The sequence below is a fragment of the Typopeltis vanoorti genome, chromosome 13 (genome assembly GCF_054136105.1).
Source record: "Typopeltis vanoorti isolate ZY-2024b chromosome 13, IOZ_Tvanoo_1.0, whole genome shotgun sequence".
Classification (NCBI taxonomy): Eukaryota; Metazoa; Arthropoda; class Arachnida; order Uropygi; family Thelyphonidae; genus Typopeltis; species Typopeltis vanoorti.
Window position 1 is genome coordinate 23,839,519 of NC_143561.1, and position 26,093 is coordinate 23,865,611.

At 34.7% G+C, this 26,093-nt stretch overlaps 1 protein-coding gene across 2 annotated transcripts in view; it reads left to right on the forward strand.

The window, feature by feature from the left end:
* The window catches only part of LOC150099991 (calcitonin gene-related peptide type 1 receptor-like), a 321,303-nt gene that overhangs the window by 225,604 nt on the left and 69,606 nt on the right, over positions 1–26,093 (forward strand). For both annotated transcript variants that reach the window (XM_090402325.1, XM_090402324.1), the window contains exons 4-7: positions 5,976–6,117; positions 8,230–8,343; positions 16,742–16,842; positions 19,436–19,574. In XM_090402325.1, the coding sequence (XP_090258451.1) occupies positions 5,976–6,117; positions 8,230–8,343; positions 16,742–16,842; positions 19,436–19,574 (496 nt within the window). The remainder of the gene's footprint in view (positions 1–5,975; positions 6,118–8,229; positions 8,344–16,741; positions 16,843–19,435; positions 19,575–26,093) is intronic.

Below are 26,093 nucleotides of genomic sequence, written 5' to 3' on the forward strand. Positions count from 1 at the left end.
AACTTCATTCGCTACAGCATTGCGATCCATTACCCTCCAAGGGTATTGGATTGAATGAATCAATCACCGTATGTGTAAGTAAAGGTGATATCTCAAAAATATCGGACGATCTCTAGGCCACTCATTCGTGGGCGAAAGACCGTCCAAATCTCCGCGTTGGTTCTACTCATTGAAACTGGACCACCGAGCAGAACCGCTCATTCCGAAGAAAATAATTCACAGGCAAGCACCCCTCAGCGGGCCTTGCCGGAGAACACTTTCCCCGGTGACTCAATTGCTCCCTTAGGGCAAAACCTAAGAGAGCGAACTCATTAACCCAGGATAACAGCAACAGCCGAACCTCAGTTAAACTTCATTGGTTCAGCATTGCCATCCGTTACCCTATATGGGCATCTCATATAAAATCAATCACCGCACCTCACGGTCGATTGATTCAAAACTTCATATAATTCCTTTTTGTTGTAAAGTCCTTATATTCCTTATAAGGACTGGCTTAAAGGGGCGAAGCAAGAATGCTTTTCATCTTCCCTCCTTGGCTACAGCATTGCCATCCATTACCCTCCAAGGGTATGGTGGTCTCGTGAGGATGAAAGAATAATGCAATCCCATCTTTCAAAATATGCATTTTTTTATGTGAAGCGTCACATAAAAAAAATCTTAAGGAATTAGAAACCTCTCTCGCTTGAGACAGAAGGAACAGTTATAAATTATCTTTTTTTTTGTAATTACTTGCAGTAATTACAAAAAAAAAAAAAACATCCTTATTTGTTGTAAAACTACTCTGAATTATTATAATACTTTATTTATGTTAATTAGTAAAGGGTGTCGGAAGATTTGTACATTTTCCTCATTTTTTAATTTAAATTTTAACAATATCTGAACATATTTAAATATTTTATATCATTTCCACATGGAAACTTTACAAAATATATACCATCAAGAATGCCTTAGCTGAATAAGTGATTAAGGAGAAAACAAATGGTCTTTTGATTTAAAAGGAGCCTAGAGATTGTCACTGGGAGAAACAATTGATAAAAGATAATATATTTCAATCATATAGATACAAGTTTTCGTAAAGGTAACCAATCGAATATAAAATGAATAGAAGAGGTAAGACTAGTCTAATGGGAAGTAGGCTGAATAAATTTATAAGGATGTTTTTTTTTTTGTAATTACTGCAAGTAATTACAAAAAAAAAAAAGATAATTTATAACTGTTCCTTCTGTCTCAAGCGAGAGAGGTTTCTAATTCCTTAAGATTTTTTTTATGTGACGCTTCACATAAAAAAATGCATATTTTGAAAGATGGGATAGCATTATTCTTTCATCCTCACGCGTAGGCATAATTGGCGAAACTTTATACCAACATTGCCACCTAATGACGGCTAAAAAAAAAAAAAAAAAAGTTGATTACCTCAATAGCTTTACTTTCGCGCGAATGGTATCAATTAAAATCCCAAGTTTCAAACAGCTGCATTTAAATAACAAGTTTCAAACAGCTGCATTTAAATAACTTAATAATATTTAATTATTGTGAAAATAATAGATTAATTATCGAGATATGATATGCTAGAATTCTTACGCAAGCTGACGAAGGTGTTATAAAGTATAGGAGTGATTATCTAATTTATGGTGTGTCCGCTGCTAAGAAATAGTATTCTTTACTATTTTTTAGAATATAAGACCAGCATATAATATCGGGCATTGAATCAGCTATTGTGTTTTAACTCCTGCTATTAGCATTTACTTTATTGACTTAAAAACTCGTATTAATGAGGCAAAGTCGTTTGCTTAATTGATAACTTTGTTTATAACTGTTTACCTTTCCATAAAAAAAAGTACAAAATAGTGAATATGATTTCATATACAAACTTCTTTCTTTAGGTTAAACTAAAAACATGAAATAGAACAAGAATACATCTTCTGTTTGTTTTTATATGAATATATATAATTAGTATATATATTATAATAAATTATTTTTCATGAAAAATGTGAATAAATTTCTTAAAATTTAATTTAATTATAAAATATTTCCAAAACCATTTTTATTTTTTTATAATGAAAGATGACTTCTGTTATATATATTAGGTTATTATGGATATGGATATTGGAGATAGCTGGATTCATTCAATCCAATACCCTTGGAGGGTAATGGATGGCAATGCTGTAGCCAATGAAGTTCTAACTGAAGCTCGGCTATTGCTGTTACCCTCCTGCCATGATCAGAGCTTTAGTAGCTCAATTTAGTAGCTCAATAACACCTTATTAGTAGCTCAATTTAGTAGCTCAATAACACCTTATCCATACACTGTCCTTTACAGATAACGGGGAAGATGAAAAGCATTCTTGCTTCGCCCCTTTAAGCCTGTCCTTATAAGGACTGTTGTTATTATTTTCATAGATAGACTGATATTTGATCAGACGAATTATAAGCGATTGTTAAATATATTTCAATAGAACGTGTACAATATAGTTCGACGCTTGGCCAATAGATAACACAGAGATTTTTTGCACAAGTTATTTCGTTTTTGTATTCGTTTTATATTATTATATTGCCTCTGTAATCGATGACAAACTTGATTAGATAGGCGATGATAATTATGAGTATCGAAACTAGTGGGAATTTACTTGCTCAATTAGTGGACAATGAAGTTGGGGAAAATGTGCTTTTTGTTTACCGTTATACTAAAACATATTTGGGCTTTAGGATCACATGTATTAATTTTAATTTGGGGAATTAGTTTCTGCTTGCTAGTTCTTGCCACTTCATTTATTGTAGGCAAGGATTCTTCCTGATATACCAGTGCTTCGTCTAATCATTTAGCTTGTACTTCGTATAAGACAATCGGAACCGTTACAAGATATTTCAAGTTACAATGAGTTAGCTGGTTTTATGGAAGTAGCAGGTTTTTCCTTGCGGGTTTTTTCATTATTCAAACATACAAAATGATCAGAATGCACTTAATGCCTCGAAAACCATAGTCCTTCGGCATAATTTCAACCATTCCAAACCGTCAATAATCACACACGGACAGATGATGGCCATTGAGCAACCACATTTGTAGTTATATGCATAACAACACTGCAGGAGAAAAATACGAAAAATCAGAGGTGTTTAGGCTGTCTTTATAGAGCTGGTGTACGGGATATGGGAATTTTATTAACAAGAAAGTGGGAACTTCTCTGTCCACGTTCCATTTCATCTCTCTCTCTCTCTCTCTCTCTCTCTCTCTCTCTCTCTCTCTCTTTCCTTCTATCAATGAAATCCTACAAACAAGGTCTTACCAGGTGCATTTTATCGTTCGAATTATGCATCGGTAATTTTCGAAGGCCTCTTGAGAATTTCTCGTAAAAACTGATTACACTTTAAAACATTTATTCATAAAAATTTATCGCACTTCGTGACTGATGTCTAAATGGAAGTCTGCACTCCATCGTCGTATAACCTCAGGCATTAAGCGGACCGTTGCCATGGTTACACGGTGATGGTAGCGGAGGACGAAACATCTTTACGGAGAAAAGGCGATGACTAAAGTGTTGGAAATCAAAGCGAAGTGGTACACGAAGACGAGAACGGCTCACAACTAAAGATAGACGAGATAAACTTAAAAAGAAGTGTTTTTCGTAGCCACCCATTCACATACAATTAACAGCCTAAACTTTGGATAACGTTAAAAACTTACCGACTTTTAGTGACCATAAAAGTGAAATAAAATCGTTTAGAAAACGCCTAGTTTATGGAAACACTTCCTACTCCAAATGGGAATTTAATGGAAATTTGCATTTCACGATGCCATCTACAGAAATCGTAAGCGACATTTACAGAGAGAGAGAGAGAGAGAGAGAGAGAGAGAGAGAGAGAGCGCTAATATTCATGTATAGTGCAGCTTCGCACCAGATGTCAGATGTTGGGCCATTAAAGATGTTCCTCGATTGTGATCTTTACTTTCACTTCGTGATATCCATTACTACACTGGCATCCAAAAAGCTAAGGATTAACTATATTTTTACCTGTAATATGAAAACATTTTCACGATTACAGCAAATGTGGACTTAAATTTATTCCTAGCTTACTAATAAATTATATTACACAAAAAAGTGTTATAAAATTTTCCTAAGGACGTAGTTTAGGAATTAATGTCCGGTGCTTACGGCATATTGCAACGTCGTACCATGCTTAGCACCAAGTGATTCAGGAGTTCTTGAGGCAAACTGCTCCACTCCTCCTTCAGAGGAGTTTTTTTTTTTTTTTTGTTTTCTGCTGAGCGAATTTCGAAAGCAATGTATCTTCCTATTGCATCCCAAACGTGTTCTATAGGATTGAGATCTAGGGAGCATGATGGCCACTCGATTGGATTAATATCTCCTGCCTTCAGAAGTATTTCCACTGCTCGTGTGCGATGTGGTGTGACATTTTCATCTATAAAAATGCTTTCCCTACAACACCACAGAACAATCGAATATGACGTTGAAGAACTTCGTGCCAATATCGTTAACCAATCATAGTCCCTTTTTTCAGGAACTGGTAGTGTCCATTGCCTCCCCACGCCATGATCGCAGTACCTCCGTATTTATCCTTTTGAAACACATTCTCGCGATTGTAAGCGGTACCACTTTCACGCCAGATCAAGTGTCGTCTAGAATCGGAGGAAAGATTAAAACGACTTTCATCTGTAAAGAGTACATTAGCCCATTGGTGTCTTGTCCAATTTTTCTGGATGTAACACCACCACGTATTGCCACAGTTTGTTGAGATATCCCTGTACCTGTGCTTGAATGGAGCCGCCTTGCAAGCTCACCAGTCGTGGTGGTCGATTACATTTTGCTGTTATAACCAAAAATGTGTCTTCATACTCCGTGGTAGGGCGATAAAGACCTGTTAGCAAACGTCTGGAACGCATTCCATTGGTTTAAAATGCTGCCTGGATACAACGCTGTGTGAGATTCCAAACTCTGTGGCAATATCATTAATTCTGCGGCTTCAAGGCTTTCCAATAATTCTTCCTCACGTGAAATAATCTAGTTGACGTTGAAAGTTTATTTTTCACTTGGTTAGACTGTAATAAATTTAGTTTAATCCTTTATCCAAGTGTGAGCAAACAAAGTTTGCGCCTCAATTTTTTTCAGGACTGGGGTAAGGTAGTACAGCACCGAGAAACTCGTAGCAAAGGTGGAGCAAGCTAACATCACTCCTGTCTCAGTATCTCCCATAATGCAAAACACATCTCCTTGCGGATATGTCTAATGTTATGCATTAAGGGAAGGGCCACTACCCAGACTTGTTTCGACCTTTGTTGAGGTCTCTTCAGTGGGACTCAGGCCCAGAGGTGGAGATACCAAGCAGAAGCCCGGTGTTGTACTATCTCACCCCAGTCCAGAAGATATTTTCAGGTGCAAACTTTGTTTGCTCACACTTGGATAAAGGATTAAACTAAATTTATTATAATCCAGGTGACGTCTTTGAGACATTACAACATATTGAAGTTTGCAAGTTTACTCCTTCACGAAAAGAACTTCCTTCAAACACAATTTGCTTTACGCAGCCTTTTTCCTTTTATCCTGCTCAGTGCAACCACGTGAGTCCTTTTGGGCACAATTCGAAAATTTGAATGCGAACCCGCTTTCTGCTCGAAATCGTTATGGAAATTGCCACAAGCTGATTCATCTAAATGTGCGATTGTAAATCTTCAGAAAGAGTGTTGTTCCTTGGAATTTCCACCACCAGTGTACGATTACAATAGCAATCGTACACTGGTGGCAGAAATTTTCCCCCTGGTGACAGAAATTGATAACAAGCATTTCATATTAGTCTTTATATTATTCTGAAGAATGTGATGTTGACTTGCAATTCACTTTAAAATTAATTTATATCGTCTTAAATTGGATTTAATATAACTCAATATTGACTTCAATGTATTCTATTTATAAAAGCAAAACAGGAAACGTCTTTACAGTATATTTAATTTGTTTTTATAGGCTAGTTTGCATGTGAGTGTGATTGATCAAAAACCAGGTAGGTGGGATAAGAGCGGCAATACCAGCCTGCTGGGAAATCAATTAAGGGCGTATTGGGGTTGCTATCACAGAGCTGTCCGTATTCCAGAAAATCTACAAGTTGGTAAGTTTTAATATTTACATTTTTCAAGATTTCTCTATTTGAGTGATTAATGTAGATGATAAATTTGATTTATATTTTATTAATTATTCTAAAAAATACGAAAGTATTAAAAGTAGATATAAATAGTGTCTTGGTTCTTCAACGAACTGGCTACGAGTTAAACAAGAACCCAACTTACTGGAAGCCTGAAGTGACTTTAAAAATTCCATTTGATCTCCAGAATATAGTTTCTAGATTTTTTAAACATTAGCTTGTCCACGATAGTAATAACACGTGCTATAGGTTATAATTTTTCATGGTTGGAACGTTCACGATAATGCAATAAAAAAAAAAAATATTAACTCACGATTTTTTTTTTCTACTTCACGAAGTTAAAAGAAATTGAAACGCAAAGAAAGGCTCTACTTTTATCATTTTTTTATGGTCAAAACACTCATGAACAGACATCTGAGCACAGGATTGTGTTCGTTATATTTTGTGATTGTTATTGAAGTTAAAGAAAAGATAACCGTAGTGCAAGAAAAAAGATTCGTCATATCCACTTGGGATATGACGAATTTTTTTGTTTATATGAACAAAAAATCTTTCCAATACAAATTTTTCCAATCCCTTCCATGACTTCTTTTACAAGCCATAAGATCAAGGAAGATCAAATTCATACGGGTTTTCGAAATTTATGTGTATATAAACGTATACAATATAAGAATTATAACTGTTGCAAATTCCAGAAAAACAATAACAATAATAATACATTTTTGGATTACTAAAATTATTTCAAGATATTTTGCTTTCATTTATAATTATGTACATCATTTATAATGTACAGGCAAATTAAACATTTAAGTTTGGAAAACTTCATAAAATATTTTAGGAGGATATGTTTTATATTTTATAATTCTATACAAAATCGCAAAAGAAAAGATACGGCATTTTTTTTCTGCGTCTAAATGTCAAATTTTATTTTTAAAGACAGTGAAATGTCAATCACAAAAATGCCGAATTAATATCTTGCAGGAATTTATTCATTTGTATTTGTAGCTGGCCACCAGATGGCTCACAGTGCCAGAAGATAAACAATGAAATCCGCCTTTCAGAGCCCAACGTATACATAATTTCACAGTTGGCAGAAGACAGCTTAAGAAATCCCAGCCAATAACAAGGGAAATATTTTACATGCACGAATAGTGTCGCCAAGGGCTGCTATAATACCCTTACACGAAGGAAATTATTGTGATTCGGTTTGTTGTCTCTTTGGGACATACTGATTAAAATTTAGGAGATTAAAACATTATAAAATGACAAGAACATCGTTTGAATGTGAGTTAAAACTTTCATTGATTACAAATGTCTCTAACTGTTGCCTTGGAGAAGGGAATTAGTAGATCCAGAAATTGTAGTAAACAAAAGGTAATCGTTGACTTTTCACGAAGGCTAAATATCAAACAAGCAGATTAAAATGCAGTTTGGATATTCACAATGCTTCTCAAATTTCATCATAAAAGATTTGTGACTATCAGATACAGCGTCGATTCCTCTATTTAATAAGATTTGCTATAATTTAATGCTGTACGAGGTAGATCTTTTAGGTACAATAAAGTTATCTTTATGACAAAAGTCTGAGTTCGGTAGGAACTTCGTGAACAGTTCTATCGCATTTATTGCCATGACAGTAATACCGATAAGGCATCCTACAAGAAATTATTGAAGTGATCTTTGTGGAGCAATCGGCTTTAATTCTGTTTCTATGACAGTCAGTTCTTCGGATTAATGTTTAAAGTGTTGGAAGTATAATAGGATGAGAGCTAAGTTACAATGGCTTAAGTACTAATCTCAGATCTATATTTTCTTATTGCAACTATAAAACATTTACTACTATTATTATTAAATTAAACAGGAATAAAAAGTATGCACTTACTACTAATTGTTTCCATGTATTGTAAAAAAAATGCAAGCAGTACTCGGGACTTAAAGTTGTATGTTGTATTGTACTGGAATGCTTGTAATTATATACTTCCGTGTGAATGCAATTTCTTTGAAAGAGTATGAACTCGTCTTAAGGTAAAAAATATTATTCTATTTTTTTTTTTTTTTTTTTTTTTTTTTGTATTTCAGGCGATCTTTATTGTCCAGCAACATTTGATGGATGGGGATGTTGGGATGCAGTTGCTGCAGGTCACGTGGCTAGCATACCATGCCCTTCATTTGTTCCTGGATCAGAACCTAATAGTAAGTATAAAAATCAGTTAAGCATTTTATTGGAGAGTATATTAACAGAAATGATAACTTTAGGAATATTTTTAAAGCTAAATCAACACACTGTATAGTTATGGTGCGAGCCAGCGCCATCTGGTGAACAAATAAAGAACTATCACAAAACTGCCCAGAAATATTCTGCATATACGGCGAAGTTCTCTTTTAACGATGGCCTCCCCGCGTTTGTTTATATCTTTTCTGGGTTCTTAAGGTATAGCCCCACATCGTAAGAATACCAATTAGAATTCTCCGAGTGATCTTGAAGGTAAATCTTCCCAATTTTCTGCAACTACAATTAGGACAAGGACTCAAGGCTCACCTGGGACTCTGCTGAAGTGCACTGGCATAGACAGCAACTAATTACAGTGCCATAAATACGCCTAATTGTACACGTCCACGACTAGTGCTTGGAGCTGGCAAGAATTAGAATGCTTCTGTGTGTAGTAATTACCGTTATTAAGCAAGTGAACTATAATTACATTATTCCACCAGTGAGTAATTTAAACACCCTTTTTCACTGGAAACGCTAAGATTAACATTTCTAAGAGGATTATCATTGTCAACTTGGATGCGATAATTAATCTTACGGGCATAGAATGATGATAAGTGAGATGCAGAATAAGTGACATAAAGGATAGTTAGTACACGTGCATTTTAGAAGGTGAGACTGTGAAGTTTGTTTCAATCCTCTAGAAAAAAAGTGCAAGGATTTTTTTTATTGTTATTTGTTTATTTTTGGAAGACTGTAAATAAAGAACTATAACTAAACAGTCACAGCTGCAGGAAATTATTACTAAATAGCTAATAAGTGATTAATTAAAATATTTCAGCTATTATTATTATTATTATTATTATTATTATTATTATTATTATTATTATTATTATTATTATTATTATTATTATTATAGCGCATTTTATTCCATAAAAGGAGTACGTCTGACAGGAGGTCTCTCTAATGGTCCCCAACGCAATGTATTATTGTCTGAAACAGCGCGATTTCCACAGTCTTAAGTTGTGTAATTAAAAGCCCACGTTTCTGGTAGATAAAAAAAAAATACTTGCCTGTGCAAGATCGACTAACTTGGTAACCGGTCGAACAAAGCTTGGAAAAAGTTCTGCTAATTGGTGATTAGAATTGTTCTTAACCTGTTCTTTCTGCAGGCAGTCTGGCTTTATGGATGCAAAGGTCATTTCCACAGAGTTGCACAGGCAGTATTATTATTAGTAGTAGTATTATTATTATTAGTAGTATTGAATATTTCAGATATTTCGGGTGCTTAATTTTGCCGGTTGCAATGTTCCAGGGTGTTCGCCTCTTCAGAAGTTATTGCTGTTTGGAAGCAACTCAGGACGGTTTGTCTGTTATAGTGGAATGAAAACCGAGTTTTGGGAAGGAAAATACCTTCCGCCTATATACGAGTCCAGCTAACTCCTCTTGAATTGAAAATCTGAGATAAAGATTCATCAAGTACTAAACCGAATTCGAATCCAGGTGTTTTCAATTAAAGGTCAATACTGAGTGAGTTATGGAGGCTCCTTGTGGAAGGACAAACTGAATTTGACAGTAAAATATTATTTTATCTCAGTCAGATATTACATTCAGCTAATCGCATAATAGCTTCGGATATTCTTGCTTCTTTTTGACTGAACAACTAGGATTGAGTCAATGTCTGGATTCAATTCCATGTTCATATGGAATGTGACCACAAATATCGTTTGATCTAGATTTCAGTTTGGGAAAGGAAGATCGAGAAATACGTTTGTTTATTTACTTATTTATCAAACAATTTTAAATATTTAATTATTTAAAATTATTATTTTATTTATTTTTTATTTTTTTTAAAATATCAGCTAACGCTTTTTTATTCCCGTATAGGGAGTAGACGAGGCCGTTTCAGCCCTATCTAACTTTTGGAGAATGAGTGGGCAGTTCGGTCTCCACTGGTAGCCAATCAGAGCTAGCCGAGGGCTATCACTAAGTTGAACGGCACGCAGTGAAGAGAAGGCTCAACAAGTGCCGCCATCTCGTGGTCCCTAACCCTACCACAGTATATTTAACGTCAAAACTAGTGTGGGGTCGATTTTCTTGAATTTACGGGACCAAAACCTCAAATTTTCGGAAAAAAAACCCGCTTGCCCGTGCCAGAGATCGACTAACTCGGGAACTGGTCGAAAAAAGGCGTAGAAAAATATCCTCTAGTCGCCGACTAGATTTGAAACCAAGTCTTCTTTCGTGCGGCCAAGCGCCGTGGTGTGTACTGGATTACACAGGCGCTTTTTTAAATATTTTAAAAATTAAGAAAATCTAAAAAATAATAATTTAAAATATTTAAATTAAATGCTTAAATATTTATTTAATGTGGACAGTTGATTAGTGTTGCTGAAGTAATATTAACCACAGCATACTTCATTTAATTTGCATATGAAGAGTGATTAAAAATTTATGTCTACTTTAGTATTATTCTGTTATATTAATAAGCCTTAACATATTGTTAATATTTATTTTTAATTATTTTATTGGGCGATCCTAAAAAATCACTGCGTATATAGTTCACGATAAGCTTCCCAAGTTTTATCCCACACTGAGTTTTGTTTCCAAACGTGGAAGGCAATTCTATCCTCATAAAAATGTTTATCGTTAGTTGAAAATACAGTTGCGTAAAGTTGAGTGACATCCACGTGGCTTTTTAATCATACATTTTATTGGCAAGCTTCCAAGTTTAAGCAATTTACATTATCGAAAACTACATCTGCCATTGATAGAGGTTATAAACGTTTACAAGACAATTCTAAACGCTTGTAATAAAAGCGAAAGATGACACTTTTTCTCCTCAAGTGTTGTCAGGATTAGCACATTAAATTAATTTTAAAAAAAAATGAATATTCCTCTTCTTCCTATCATGAATTATAGGCCAAGTGGCCTGTTCCAGTCTCATACCGTCGCTTTCTTGGTTTCCAAGTATTCTTTTCCCGTTTATTTTATATCCGTACAGTATTTTTATACAGTACGTTTGCTGACCCCTGGCTTAGACAGAAGGTTATATAGTCTGATTCTGTTGTGTCTTTGTAGCAGGGATGGCTTAAATATATTGTTAATTATATTAACAATTGCAATCTGACAACTCCAGGGAGTCCAAAGACTCATCGAAGGAGGGCACCTACTCTACAACTCTCTGTCTCCACCACTCAATCCACCAACGAATACGCTAACCAGTCCGGCATGCCGTTTACTTTTACAAAATTTGATATATTAATGTCTATATCTTTCTCATCTTCATATGATAGGTCGCATCTCAGGTATTTGGAAGTGTTTACTTGGTCTAACATTTTATAATCTATCACTATTTTAATTCTTTCTGGGTTTTCTCCTTTGAAAACTATTATTTTTGCCTTTCATTTTGATATTCTCATATCAAATTGCCCTGAAATTTCAATTAATGATCTCACTGATCTCTATAGATCATATTCTGATGTAGCTAATACAATTTGATCATCTGTAGATAATAATGTATCGATCTTTATTTGTGGGTGTATTTGTATACAGAATTGATCGTTATAATTATTAAAACGAGGTGATAGAGTACATTCTTCTCGTACTCCTCTTGATATTCATATATATATATATATATATATATATATATATATAAATTGGAACAGCCAGTGCTTTTTTTCAATAGTTTGAAGAGTTTCCAGAAATCCAGACAATATTATAGAATTTTAGTAGTCTTTCATTAAAATTTTGACCTGTATTTTTGGGCAGTTCAATGTATACATTGTCGTTTCCGGGTATTTTCCTATTTTTCATCTTATTTATTATATTTCTTAGTTCTGACATAAAATTTTCTTTTAGGTCATTCTTTGTTTTATAGACGTTTACTTATTATCATCGGTCCAGAGATTTTAAAAATAAGTTACCCATTTTTCTCAATCTATTGTTTGTATTTTTACCTTTTCTTTTATTTCTTTGTTCTTTTATTTTATTATTTTATAGGTTTTGGGTTGTGGCTTAGATATATCCTTTTCTAGTTCTGTTACAAAACTGTCTTGTTACAAATACTGAAAATTAAATTATTATTATTACATTAATTAAATATAATTACCGCCCCTTCCTATTTCTGATTATATTTTGATTATTTATATCTGAAAGTTAGTCACATAAATCTAATCACCCAAACATGATAACTAATATTTCAGGAATTGACAGCGTATATACCACCATCAGGACTTTAGGAAAACGCTACCTTCCTAGCTTCAGTCTCATTTGCTGTTATTAGTACTTGTGTGCACGTGTCTTTGTAGTAAGTTCCCAAGAAGATGGCAACGTGACGTTTGCCGAAATATCGGAAAGTATATATTAAAGTTTATTTAATCTATATTTCTAGTATACGCTGCCAATTCCTTAAATATTAGTTATCATGTTTAACCAGCGTATAAGCCTCTCAACAAGAATAATCACCCAAACAGTGAGGTAATTTTCCTTGTAGATTTCAAGGTCCACCATTCCAACTGGCTTTCTTACTTCACACACAAAAGTAGAAGAGCAACTGAACTGTTTACTGTCAGTAATTATGAAGCGCAAATTGTTAATTTACCTACCAAAATTCCAGATGCCCATCATTTTCCCAACACCTTAGACTTTTTCTTAACTTCCTCTATTCAAATCCACTGTTAATATTAGCTCTGATCATGTTTACAAAATGTTTCGTTTTCTACTGCTCTTCCTTCTCATAGCCAATCTTGGCATTGTAATTATGGCACTACAATATTGCTAACTGGGATAACTAGAATTTCTACGGTCCTTTTCCATTGTCTGATTACTGCTTTTGCTGTCTCAATCTAAGTACTTGCTCTGATCTGATAACTGAAGTTATTTTTGTGGGGATGAGTGCCTTTTGCAGCATACACTCAATGACCCAATCTAAAGACTCTAGCCCAGTGGTCGCCAAAGGGGCGATATCGACCCCTCCCTGGGGTCGATATGACATTGTTAGGGGTCGATTCGGGCTCAGGGGTCGACAGAAAAATATAAGACATCATTGTATGGGTAATATTTAATTCGGTTAACTTGGATTACCTCCATGACAAAAGACATGGAGGTAATGACAACGCAATTAAGAGTGAATCGTGGGATCAGTACCTCCATCTTACAGGTCCATGAATAGGACCTGTAAGATGGAGTAAGGTCATGAAAATAGTTACTGAGGCCAATCAAGTAGGCCAGAATGACGTATTTATCAATAAACGGATGTTGGTGGTTCCTGCCGGCCGGCGCACCTGGGAACGAGATTGCAACACGTGCGTGGTTCGTATTTACTGATACTTACAAGTTTTCGATCCCAGTCTCATTTCTGCGCATCGACATACAAGTGAGCGTTAATGTTCTAAAATTCATCAACATACATATTATAATTCAATCGTTATTCATTCACGAACTAAACTTCTCTATGTCGAAGAGTTGAACAGCGCTGGTAGTAATACCAGTGATATTAATACCATTAATTTATTAATATCACTAGTAATACCAGTGATATTACTAGTGATAGTAATAGTAGTAGTAATAGTAATATAATAATATATACTATATTATACATACAATAAACACTGTAACTATAAAATAAACAATCTAAAAACTCACACAAGCGTCTTTTTTTGCTTGTCCTATTATAATTACGTAATAATAAAATATAGGGGTCGATAAAAAGTCAAGAAACGCTTGAAGGGGACGACGGGCAAATGACTTTGGCGACCCTTGCTCTAGCCTCTTACTCAGCTTACCTACTGCCTGGAACAGCTGCAAGAAATCATCAAACAGATTTGGTAAGGACCAAATACGCTAAGCTTGTCTCCTGCTCAAATGGCAATCGAGATTTATAGTCCCTTGACTGTTGGGAAAATGTTTGTCCTATTGTTTTCCCATTCCTCTTATCCTGACGGAACAATAGTAACATCTGCTAAAGATAAGGCAAATCTCTTTGCATCGACTATTTTTCGCCAACTCTTGTTTAGATGACAAGAGAAAATCTCCCCTGTTCCTCCACAAACCACCATTGGTATATCTCCTCTGAAGACAGAATGACAACAGAAAAATATTCAGTAGTCTTGATATTAAAAAAAAGTCCTCCGACAAGATGATATCCTTTCATTTGTACTAAGAGACTTTTAGTTCAGATAATTCTCGAGAAAAACTCTTATAAATCCATCCTGTATCGTCTTTACAAGTCATCCTACTCATTTGGCATCTATCAATAACATGGAAGTAAGCTTTTTTCCGGCTTTCTCCTAAAAAGGGAGATAAAAGTTAGCCATCAAACTGCTTTCCCATCGTAATATTGTCAAATGGAGGTAATCCATGAACTTCTTCACAACCTAGAGACCCATTGGTTAATTAGTGATCACTAGTGTAGATTCTTCCATTCTTATTCTACAACAGACCTCCTCGCTAATCTTATTCACCTTTGGACCCTACCATGGAAAGATTTGAAGAATTGTGGTCGTGTTGGATGGTTCCCCGTGGTTCTGATTTATCCATCAATGCGGAGTATTCCAAGGTTGCTACCACTAACAATCTTTATCGCATAAATCATTGTGTTTCTCTCCTATTCATAATAATATTTATTGCTGATGGCATTACAGATCATTCATTTTATTCACAATGCAATATGCAGATCATCGCATATAAGCACTATGCATTTTCGACAATAAAAATTCATATAACAAACTTATGTAATTTAATCTATGGTGTATTAATTTAGATGTAATTAATTAAAATTTTCTAAAGGAATATCATATAATTAAATTTAATTATTATTTTTATTTCAATTAATTTAAATTTGTTTAATCAAATTTAAGTTTATATTTAAAATTTAAATATAAACTTAAATTTGTTTTTATTTCAATTAATTTCAATTTGTTTAATCAAATTTAAGTTTATATTTAAAATTCGGAATATCTTATTGCTTTTTTAATTTCAAAATGCAATCCAAGGAGAGTTTATTCATAAACACAACTCTTAACTGCCTAAAACAAACAAACCGGATTATGGCATGCGGGATGAAATATCAGTCTGTCTTATGAACTTGCTCCACTTTTGCCTCGAGAAGTGTACTGTTTCATGACAATACCGAAGGACGTTTTGAGAGGTCATCCATCAGTCACAATACCGAGGCAACTCATGCAAAGGTGGCCCAAGCTTCATACTTTATACACACTGGCCACTGAATTAGAAATCTTTATGACCAACAAACAGCAGAGCTGACTGGTTTCTCAAAAGTTGACATATCCCAGGTGTTTAATCAGTGGAAAAATAACCCACGTGCACATGCCTAAGAGGCGTAACTGTGATCCTAAGGTAGTCTGTCAGGAACGAGATCGCCGTCTTCTAAGAAGGCTTGTATGGACAAAGAGAACTTCTTTTTGCAGCAATTGATCAAAACATTTGATGAAGGCTGTTCCCGACTCATTTCTCACCGAACTATGCGCAGGGAACTGAAGCCGATCGGTATTGGTAGTCGCATGCATATATGAAACCACTGATTTCTGCGAAGAACCGGAAAGGTCGTCTACAGTGGTGTCAGGAACACCGTGACTGGACACAAGAAAAACGTCATGTGGTCCGATGTACGGTAGGTCGAGAGTTTAGCAGGAACTTTATGAGTAATGAACCCAGCTTGCCTTGTAAACACAACTCAAGGTTCTGGAGGTCATGTCTGACCTCCAGAATGGGGAACGGGTCCCCCTGATGTTGCTGAAGGTCGGGTATCGTATCCTCCAAGAATATCTGAACGTTGTTGCTGATCAAGTCCATCCTGCAATGTTGACTTTCGCCATTTTCTGAATGTATGGGGGAGGCTTTAAAAAGAGATCCGGGAGCAAAGTCCTTTTCCATCAAATCTGAGCCACTTAAAGGACTATGGTGAAAACCTGGTGTTCACCATAGTGGTGAAAACCGGACATGTGCTGTAATTCGGGTTAAAGGAGGTCCAACACGGTATTAAATAAAAGTTTGTATTTCAATGGCCGATATGCATAATAATATGATCGCTTTCAGAAATGTGACTTTGCCTATTTCTAAATAATTGTACAATATCGTATCTGTCAATACGATTGCTGTACAGATGAAAATTGCTAAATAAATTGATTTTAGGATCGAATTCCATAATAAAAATTTAGGAACGTGAGAAAAAATATTATTTTATTAGGAAAAAAATACAATTATGATAAGGTAAATTTTACCTTTGTTTAAAGAAAATTAATCCATCGTCTTATTCAGGCTCTCTTACTGTTTGAATTGAGTTTAACCTCAACTGATATTGTGAAAGAAATGCAACAAGTAAGTTCGAGAATAAATTATATTTCGTTTTCTCTCCAATAGAGTTCGCCACTAAACCGTGCCTTAAAAATGGATCTTGGGAAAGAAATCCTAACACAGATGAAGAAATTGGAAATTACAGTTTATGTAACTTCGATGTCACAGTAAGTTCGACGTCATTTTATTAATATCTTTGTATTTTTTCAATAGCATACACACTTTAATGTACGCAAGTTAACTGACTGGTTATCAGTGAAATTGCGCCACTTATTTTATTTATTTATTTATTATTTTATTTTTTGTATATAATATTATTGTACAGCAAAATTAGAGCTTTCCTGGAACTATAATGTTTCGATTTCTGCTATGTTCGTTTCGCCAACCCTTCGCTCTCTCTCTGAGTCATACTCCGGTCCTATTCCTATCCAGTTAACATTTCCATGAATTTTAATCTTGAGTCAAACTAATAATCATGAAAACAATGTATTTCACCTGATTAAACATTTTTAATCGCATCAAGCAAGAAAGCAGAACTATTTTTATGAACTCAGCAGAAATGTTAGCCTTTACATCTCAAGGTTAAAACGTTAGCAGGCCGATCACATGAATTCTGCCTAGACGTGATGAATTTTCCACGCCTCAAGATCAATGAGTTAATTTCCATTTTTTTTTATATTATCAAAATAAACCATAACTTACGAGGTCATAAAGTATCGAGATACTAGTTTTCCCGACCCTTTAAAACAATTGAAACAAACTAGTGTTTGTCGGGCGGTCGTGTCTCAAAAAGTGAGGCACGCCCACCCTCAGTTAATCTGTGAAAAACGTGCAAGTGAAAGATGTTGAGTTTGTTAAAATCAGTGATACAAAAACCGAAAGACTTACATGATTAGCAATAACATTTGGCAATGGCACATATAAGCTTGCACGAATTTCAGTTTAAACGATTGAGATCTTCAACTATTTAGAAATAAAATATCACTTACCCGAATACACCCTCTACTAAAAAATAACCGAATATTTGTATTTGAATGTTTTGGAATGTCCGATAAGATACTTTGAAATATAGTTTAAAACTAAACATCGGATAAATAAAAACTTCACTATGACAATGCTCCTGCACATTCAGCGAAGTGGACTGCAATCATATGAATTTGTAATGAAACTGTTGACGTTTTATTCTATTAATGCAACACCCATCATATTCGGGAACATGACTCCCCCCTCACCCTCAGCTAATGTGTGAAAAACGTGCAAGTGAAAGATGCTGAGTAGCGTTGGAACAAACGCACAGAAGGTGCCCACCTACCAAAAGATTAATCCACTCCTTCCAAGACTTTTGTAAAGTATCAAAATTTATATTAATAACAAGCCTTTTTTAAATCCGACTTCGTACCGCCCAGATATGAATATTTAATAAAAATGAAAAATTAAGTATTCTTCTTAATTCTAATTCGATACTGTATTAATTAATTTTTTTCTTATTTTGTTGGAAGATCTAAATTTAATTACGAAGTATTTTCAGAAATTCACAAAAATTAAACTTAACATAATATATTATGAGAATTAACAATAAACTTAACTTTTTCCAAAAAAAAAAAAAAAAAAAAAAAACCTTCTGACGTTCTAATTCATTCTCTCTCTCTCTCTCTCTCTATTTCTTTTTATGTGCGCTGACTAATGCATGTAACTAAAAGTTTAAGAGTGAACAAGATAATAAAGGCATGAAGTTAATTATTTTCCACTCAAGATAATTTTAGAACGATCTGGAAACTAAGATGTCTTAGAATTATTCGGTAAAATGCACACTTTAAGTAAACGCACTTTTTTTTCTTCTATGATTCAACAAGACCCCCCCCCGTACATATTGAGTACTAGAGAAAAGTACTCTTAAAAGTTCGAAGAATTCTTTTTTTGCACGAAAAGGCATAAAACGAAATGAGATTTATACATTCAACTGTGAACTATTTCAGCATTTGGTAAGATTCAAGTGAAACAAAGTTCTAGCTCCTTAATTATCCCCCCCCTCCCCGTACATTAACTCTCCAAACAAAAATTGCATTTTTTTTTGTATCCTTCTAATGTTCCATTTCTCATTGTTTATAGCCTGCTATTTGTATAAGAGCAATTTCATACCAAGAAATAGCTAAAGTACTCAAACTACATAGTGCAATTTACTTCGTTTCCATTACAAAGGAGGTATCTATTCTTAAAATTTGCCTTTTCTTAGGTTTAATGTCCCTGAATGTATCCTATTTTAAAGTGCTACTGTTCTCCTTGAAGGGAAATTCGAGCCAATTTAAATAGATCTCTCAGAAGAATCGAATGAACAGACAACTGTTAGCTGTGCAGGTTTGTTGCTTAGAAGCGACATCTGATGGCAGACGAATGCAATCCATAATTAAAAAAAAAAAAAAAACATTTAAAACAAAATCTAATTGGTGTTATCTAGCCCAAACGTGATGTTTAAATTAATTAATGTAAACTATATACAAATTAATTTTTTAATTAAAAGTTTAATTAAATCAAAAATTACTTCTGTTTTATGAACTGTGATCATACTAAGCTTTTTTAAAATGTATACAATAATAAAATAATAATAATAATAATAATAAAATAAAATAAAAACTTATCATGTTACATGCATTATCATTTTTTCTAATATCAACTATACTTCTTTTCAATTTTGAGCATTAAAATACTCAAAATAATTTAAATTGCGAACATTAAGTACTAAACATTTGATTTTATTTTCAGAATGGCAACAAACCGATATTATTTCGTCTGATCAATGATTTCACATATCTTGACTTTTCTCCATATGAAAAACCTGAAACTTCAGACGTATTTGAGGACTGCATAGACAATGTTCTTACTTTGCCAGAACCAGAAGAGGGTAATTAATAATACTTTAATGTTTTAGTTAATAATATAAATAACACTAACAATTCTAATAATTAATGATACTTAAACCTAAATGACCTTGGATCTGTAGAACTGCTTTGTCAATCTGTTGAACTTTGATGGAGTAAAACTTTACTCTAGGGTTATTCTCAATTTTCTGTAGAGCAGGAGCAATTGCTGGACAAGAATAAATATGGACAGGTGTTAGTTCAACTCCTGGATAGTTTTTGCATGTTTCATAGCTCCTACTACCGTCTGGACAAATTTTCATGTTCCAACCTTAGTCTGGTAATGACTGTGGTTATTTCTCTATTTTCATTAATTTCGTTCTCTTCTTGATAGTTTATTTTACCAATCTTATTTTGGCGACAGAGTTAGCATCAGTTAGTGATAGTGGGTGTAATTTTTGAGGTACGTATTTTCCTTTTTGGGCTAGTCTGTCTGCTCTTTCATTGCCTTCAATATTAACATGGGCTGGTATCCATTGCAGTGTGCAATTTTTATTTTTCAAATTTAAGGTTGTTGTTAGTAGTTCATGAATTTCCTATGTGAGTTTTGTTTTTCCATTTTTGTTTAATGCCTCAAGTGCAGATTTTGAGTGACTGTACTGGATTTGAGAGATAGAATTTGAAAGCTGTTTGTATGGCTGTTAATTCACAAGTGAAGTTTGAAGCTGTTTTGCCAGTTGTGGTTTTGGTTTGCATTTCCTCGCCTCCAGGTAGAGTTAGAAAAACCCCTGAACCTCCTTGGTTGAGTGCGTCATCAGATGATCCATCAGTGTAGGCAATGACATAGTCTAGATTATTTAAGTGATGTATAGTGTTAAGTCCTTTTCTTTTATTTTCTTGCTGTGAATCCTTTTTTGAACAAGGTTCAGGGAGATTTAAGTTTATCATTGTGGTAGAATAGTGGAAAAGAATGACTCTTTGCTTATTTCAATGGAATAGGTGCGCTAAGTCAATCTGTTTTCTAATTTCATGATCATTTTGTAATGTAGATGATCTCTTTAGTGTAGATTTTCTTGTCCAGGCATCGAAAGTCCTGAGTGAGATGTGATCCTGTGGTTGGCTCCTGATTCTGTTTGTGAATTTAACTGTGGAGACTTTTCTTCTGTCTTCTAGTATGTGAATCCTACACTCTTCTTGAGCTTTTAAATTATTGGAGGATGAGACTGCACCTATGATAATTTTTACTGATCTTGATTGTACTCTGTCAAGTTTTTCTTTTGAGCTAGTAAAAGCTGGAGCCCAGATTGATGAGACATATTCCATAGTGGGTCGTATTAGTGCCGTATATGTAGTTTGGAGTGTCTTCGGTTCACCCCACTTTGTTCCACAAAGCCTTTTGATGATATTAAGCTTTTTAAGAGCTTTATTAGATATAATTGTAATATGAGTTGTAAATCTGAGTTCAGTATCTAGGCTTAGGCCTAAGTATTTTGGAGACTCTGTGTTTTCTATTTTGGTATTATATATTTTGATTTGAGGATTGTAATGGTGTCTATTTTTTCTATCAGTAGGGAAGATGTTCAGTTTTATTTTTTCTGGATTTATCTGTAGTTTAAGTTCCTTTGCTCATCTTTCTAAGCCTTTCATTGAGGATTACTGCTTGTGTGCCAGATTACTAAACGTCTACATAGCATGCTATTTTTGTGTCATTTATTATGTGAGGATGGATATTGTTCATACAGATGAGAAATAGGAGTGGGCTTAAAACAGAACCTCGGGACTCCAGCGCAAGTTCGAAGCATGTTGGAATAAATTTCACTAACTTTTACTTTCATTTTTCTTCCTTTCATGAAATCTGAAATTCTAATTAATGCATTCCCCTTTATTCCAGTATCGTATGCAATTTTTATTACCTTTTGTCTCCAGTCGCGATCGTAGGCAGTTGTGAGATCCAAGAATATTACTGTTGTCTTCTTTGGTGGTTTTTCTTGAAAGCCATCTATGACTGATTGGCAAAGATAAAATAATTGATCTTCTGTGCTGTATTGAGACCTGTATGCAGTTTGATAGAAGTTGGTCTTGTTATTTTCTAAGAGCTAATTCATAAGTCTGGTATGTATTATCTTTCGTTTAGTTTACAGAGAGCGCTAGTCAAAGCTAGTCTGTAGCTTTTATAGTCACTAGGGGTTTTGTTAGGTTTTGGTAAGGGGCGTAATGACTGATGTTTTCCACAATTTTGGTAGTTTACCTACATTCCAGGAGGTGTTAAATATCTTCAGAAGGCAGTTTCATCCATGTTTTTAATCATATGTCCAAAGATAAGATCAATTCCGGGTGATTTGTCGGGATCAATTTGACTAATTGCTGTTTCTAATTCTGTCATTGTGAGGTCTTGAGTAAAGATGTCTTAAGAGGGATAAGTTCTGAATTGTATTAGCAGATGTTTTGCAATTTTCCTGCACTTTTTTGTCTTCTTTATTGTATTGCAGCTTGCCTGCATTAGAGTAACGTTTGACAAGTAAATTTGCCATCTGTTTGTTTGTTGGTTACTGAGGAGACTGTGTTTGAAGAGCGATCAGTATCCAGGAGTGTTGCGTTGTTTAATAATCCGATGATGTCCCAGTGTTGTGAGTCTTTTATTGAATCTGGTCTATTGCAGAATTCTTCACAATTTTTTTTGCTTGCAGCTAGAAATTTCATCTTCTATGTTTTTAGTTAATTCTATTAACTTCTTTCTGTTGTCTTCTGTATTATTTAGTTTTAACTGTTCATTGATAATATCTCTTTCAGTGATCACATTGATATTATGATCTTTCCAAAATGGAACCCAATTGTTTTTCCTGAGTCCTCTGGGAATTGAATTTTTTGCAGCTTCCTGTATGTTGTTAGATAGTTCTAGTACTTGCTGATCAAGTTCTTTACCAGTGAGTGTGCCAGTACAATATGCTTCTAGTAGTTGTGTGTATTTAGGCCAATTTGCTTTTCTGAAGTTCCAAGATCTCTTTGTCTGTGGTTTTTGGTCTAACTGCAAATTAAGTTGTGATAATAGCTCTATGATCACTGATGGCATTCTTTAGTATTTTCCGCTGGGTAAGACTCGCAGTTTCATAATCTACTGCTGTGATGTTTAATGCTGATTCTGTGCCTGTTATTTTGGCAGGTATGTATTTTGCAGGTTGTTATCTCAAGGTTTAGATCATCAATTATGTCTTCTTTTTGTGCTCCTTTCCAATCTCGTTATGGGGATCCCCAAGTTGGGCTTTTGGCATTTAGATCTTCTAAAAGGGTGTCTGACGTTGTTTGACTTAGTTGTTGAAGTAATTGCTATTACTTCAATTGCATTTTTACTATTGTAATAATGCATTTTGGTAAAAATATCTTGACTGCTTGAGCCTCTGTGACTATTTATACTGCTCTTTGTAGTAATTGTGATACGATTTCTTTATATTTGATTTGTTTGGTCAATAGGAACATAGCTAGACCTCCGCCAGATCGATCCGGTCTATCTTTCCTTAATGTTGAATAGCCTTTGATTTGAAGCTTCAGATTTTGATTTAGTTTTGTTTCTTGTAAGCATGTAATATGGATGTTATTTTTGTATTGAATGTTCTTAAGATCGCCCATCTTTTTTTTGAGTGCGATTGATGTTTAGCTGAAGTATGTTGAGAGTCCTCGTAGCATATTTCTCATCGAGATCCCGGACTGCAGTTCTCGATGCATCGGCTACCCAGGACGAGGTAGTAAGTTTGTGATCAGAACAGATGCTTCTTCGTGGAATTGGGTTTGTCAGAGCCCCGTTAACCAGCAATTTTCAGGGTTCTCTGCAGGGCTTGATGTAACAATCCAAGTGGAGAAAAAAAAAGTGGTAGCAGGATTAGACAAAAGAAAACTTTGGTAAGATACTAGAAAGTTTTCTGGGTTTGATGTAACCATCCAACTCTTAAAAAAAAGAAAGAAGGTGGAGGTAGGATTAAGCAAAAAAAGAAAAAAAAATCATGCTACCGTATTGGCGCTAAACCCTATAAAACAAACTACAGGGTGTCCCAAAATTCACGAAAGAAGTAATTTTGATAGAAAACACAGGTTTTTAATTAAAAATTGTAATTTCTTATTGATTCATAAAGTATACAGTATAGGGTTATGCATGGAATAGCATATCGGGTAAATGGCCTCCACGGCTTTGCTGGCACATACGCACTCTTTTGTCGAAATTTTCCACGACCGTTTTGCATAAATGTGGCTGAATTTCGTTGATCCAGCGATCAATTTCCCCCTTCAAGGCGAGGGCGGTCGTGGGCTTGTTGGCATAAACCTTAGATTTCAAAAAATCCCAAAGAAAAAAGTCCAACGGCGTTAAGTGACATGATCTGGGCGGCCAATTCTGATCACCAAAACGGGAAATTACACGACCAGGAAATGACTCATGCAGTAATTGAATTGTTTCTCGGGCTGTATGGCATGTGGCACCGTCTTGTTGAAACCACATGTCGTCCACATCCATATCTTGCAATTTAGGCACAAAAAACTGGATTATCATGTCGGGATAGCGAGCACCATTAACTGTTATTGCATTACCAGCCGCATTTTCGAAGAAGAATGGACCGATGATGCCTCCAGCCCAAAATCCGCACCAAACAGTGACACGTTGTGGATGCATTTGTTTCTCAACGATCACTCGTGGATTTTCTGAACCCCAAATGCGACAATTTTATCGATTAACGAAGCCATCAAGATGAAAATGAGCCTCATTGCTGAAGATGATTTTTGTTCGAAATATAAGCATCCACTTGTTGTTGTTCCATAATCCATTCAACGAACTCTCTTCGCTGTGTGTGGTCATTTTTAATAACCCTGAACTGTCAGCTGTCACGCTGTCTTTTTTTTCTCGTTGGCAACACTTTACCGCACAAATGGCGCTAAATTTAAATCTTGCGTGAATTTTGGGACACCCTGTATAAAGCCCTACTTCTTGCCACTTCCCCCTTGAACGTGGACAAATGCCTCGGACGTGGGGTTGGACTTCTGCAAGGTAAAAATAGATATACGATAAAAAAAAAAAAATACAACAGATGGATTTAGAATTAAAAACAAAATCCCCCAAAAAAGGAACTAATATAAAAAAAACGAAAAAAAAATGGAACTAATAAACCGGAGCAAAAATTTGGGTCTCTTGTCTGAGCTAGAATTTTCCAGAACTAAGTAAACATTGTAATGATATTTATTAAAGATTTCACTATATAATAAAGATTTATTAATTATAACTTGCAAGACATGTTCCAAATTGCGCTTTAGAATTATTGCCGATAAATTTGAGGTCATGAGGCATGGCTGAATTTGTGTCCAAATACCTCATATTCTCAAGACGTTTGTCTGTTTTGAATGAATTAAAAAAGAACCGAATTTACAGGAGAAAACAAATTTCACCAAATCGGATATCAAGTAATTCAGATACGTTACAGGTCTACAAAATGTTTACTGATTTTTTTTACCTTTACTCACAATCAGATTTTTACTACTCAAATGTGCATTTGGTGATTTTAGCTGCAACACTAAGTGATCTAAAAGGGATTCAGTAAAAGTAATCTTGCTTATTTGGTATTTTGATTGGATGTTCTTCCTTGAATTTTTACTACAATCAAAACGCACTTAAACAAATGCTGACCTATGAAAATGATATTAAAAAGTCATCTGAAATCAATCAAAACATTTAATATTTTATATATCATATAATATAATTTTATTATGTATGAATTAAATTTATGTAAAAATTGTAAAATGTTTCTTTTTTATATAAAATATTTTGAAAATCATATTTACAGGGTGTTCGGGATAAATTTGACAGTTTCGTAAGGAAAAAGAAAATCTTTTTTGTATCTATTAAATTTAATGAATTGACAAAAAAACATTACAGGCAGAGTTAATTACAATACTATCAACAAGATTTACTCAAAATAACCACCATTAGCATCGATCACAGCTTCAATTCTGCTTCGGAACCTCGAACAAGCTGATGCTACAGTCTCCCTGGGAAGGGCCGCAAAAACTGTTTTAATTTTATCCATTAACTGGGCTTTTGTATTACTGGAAGTGCGATTGGTGTCTTTTTCAACTGCGCCCCATACAAAATAAACCATGGGGTTAAGGTCTGGGGAGTTTGGAGGCCAAACATTTGGACTGGTGAAGTCGTAGAAATTTTCAGACAACCATTTTTGACTTTTCCCAGAGGTGTGGCAAGGGGCCGAATCCTGCTGCCATACATACGGCCTACCATTGGCTACCCTTGTTATCCAGGGCTTGACTACAGTTAGCAACTCCACGAACAAAGCCCGAATTCCAATGCCAGGGTTCTTCAACACCTGTTCCTGCAGATTTGCGAGGAATTCTGCTGTACGAACGCAATCAGATCGTCTGCTAGGGATCTTTCTTCTTGCTACATCCTCGTAGTCACCATTGCAAGTCTCTAGTTCATGCCTGATTGTTTTTACTGTATTCAGGGAGCATTGGGCAGCAGTCGTAATATCCTTATTTTGATGGCGGGCACGAATCATCATGATACAAGTTAT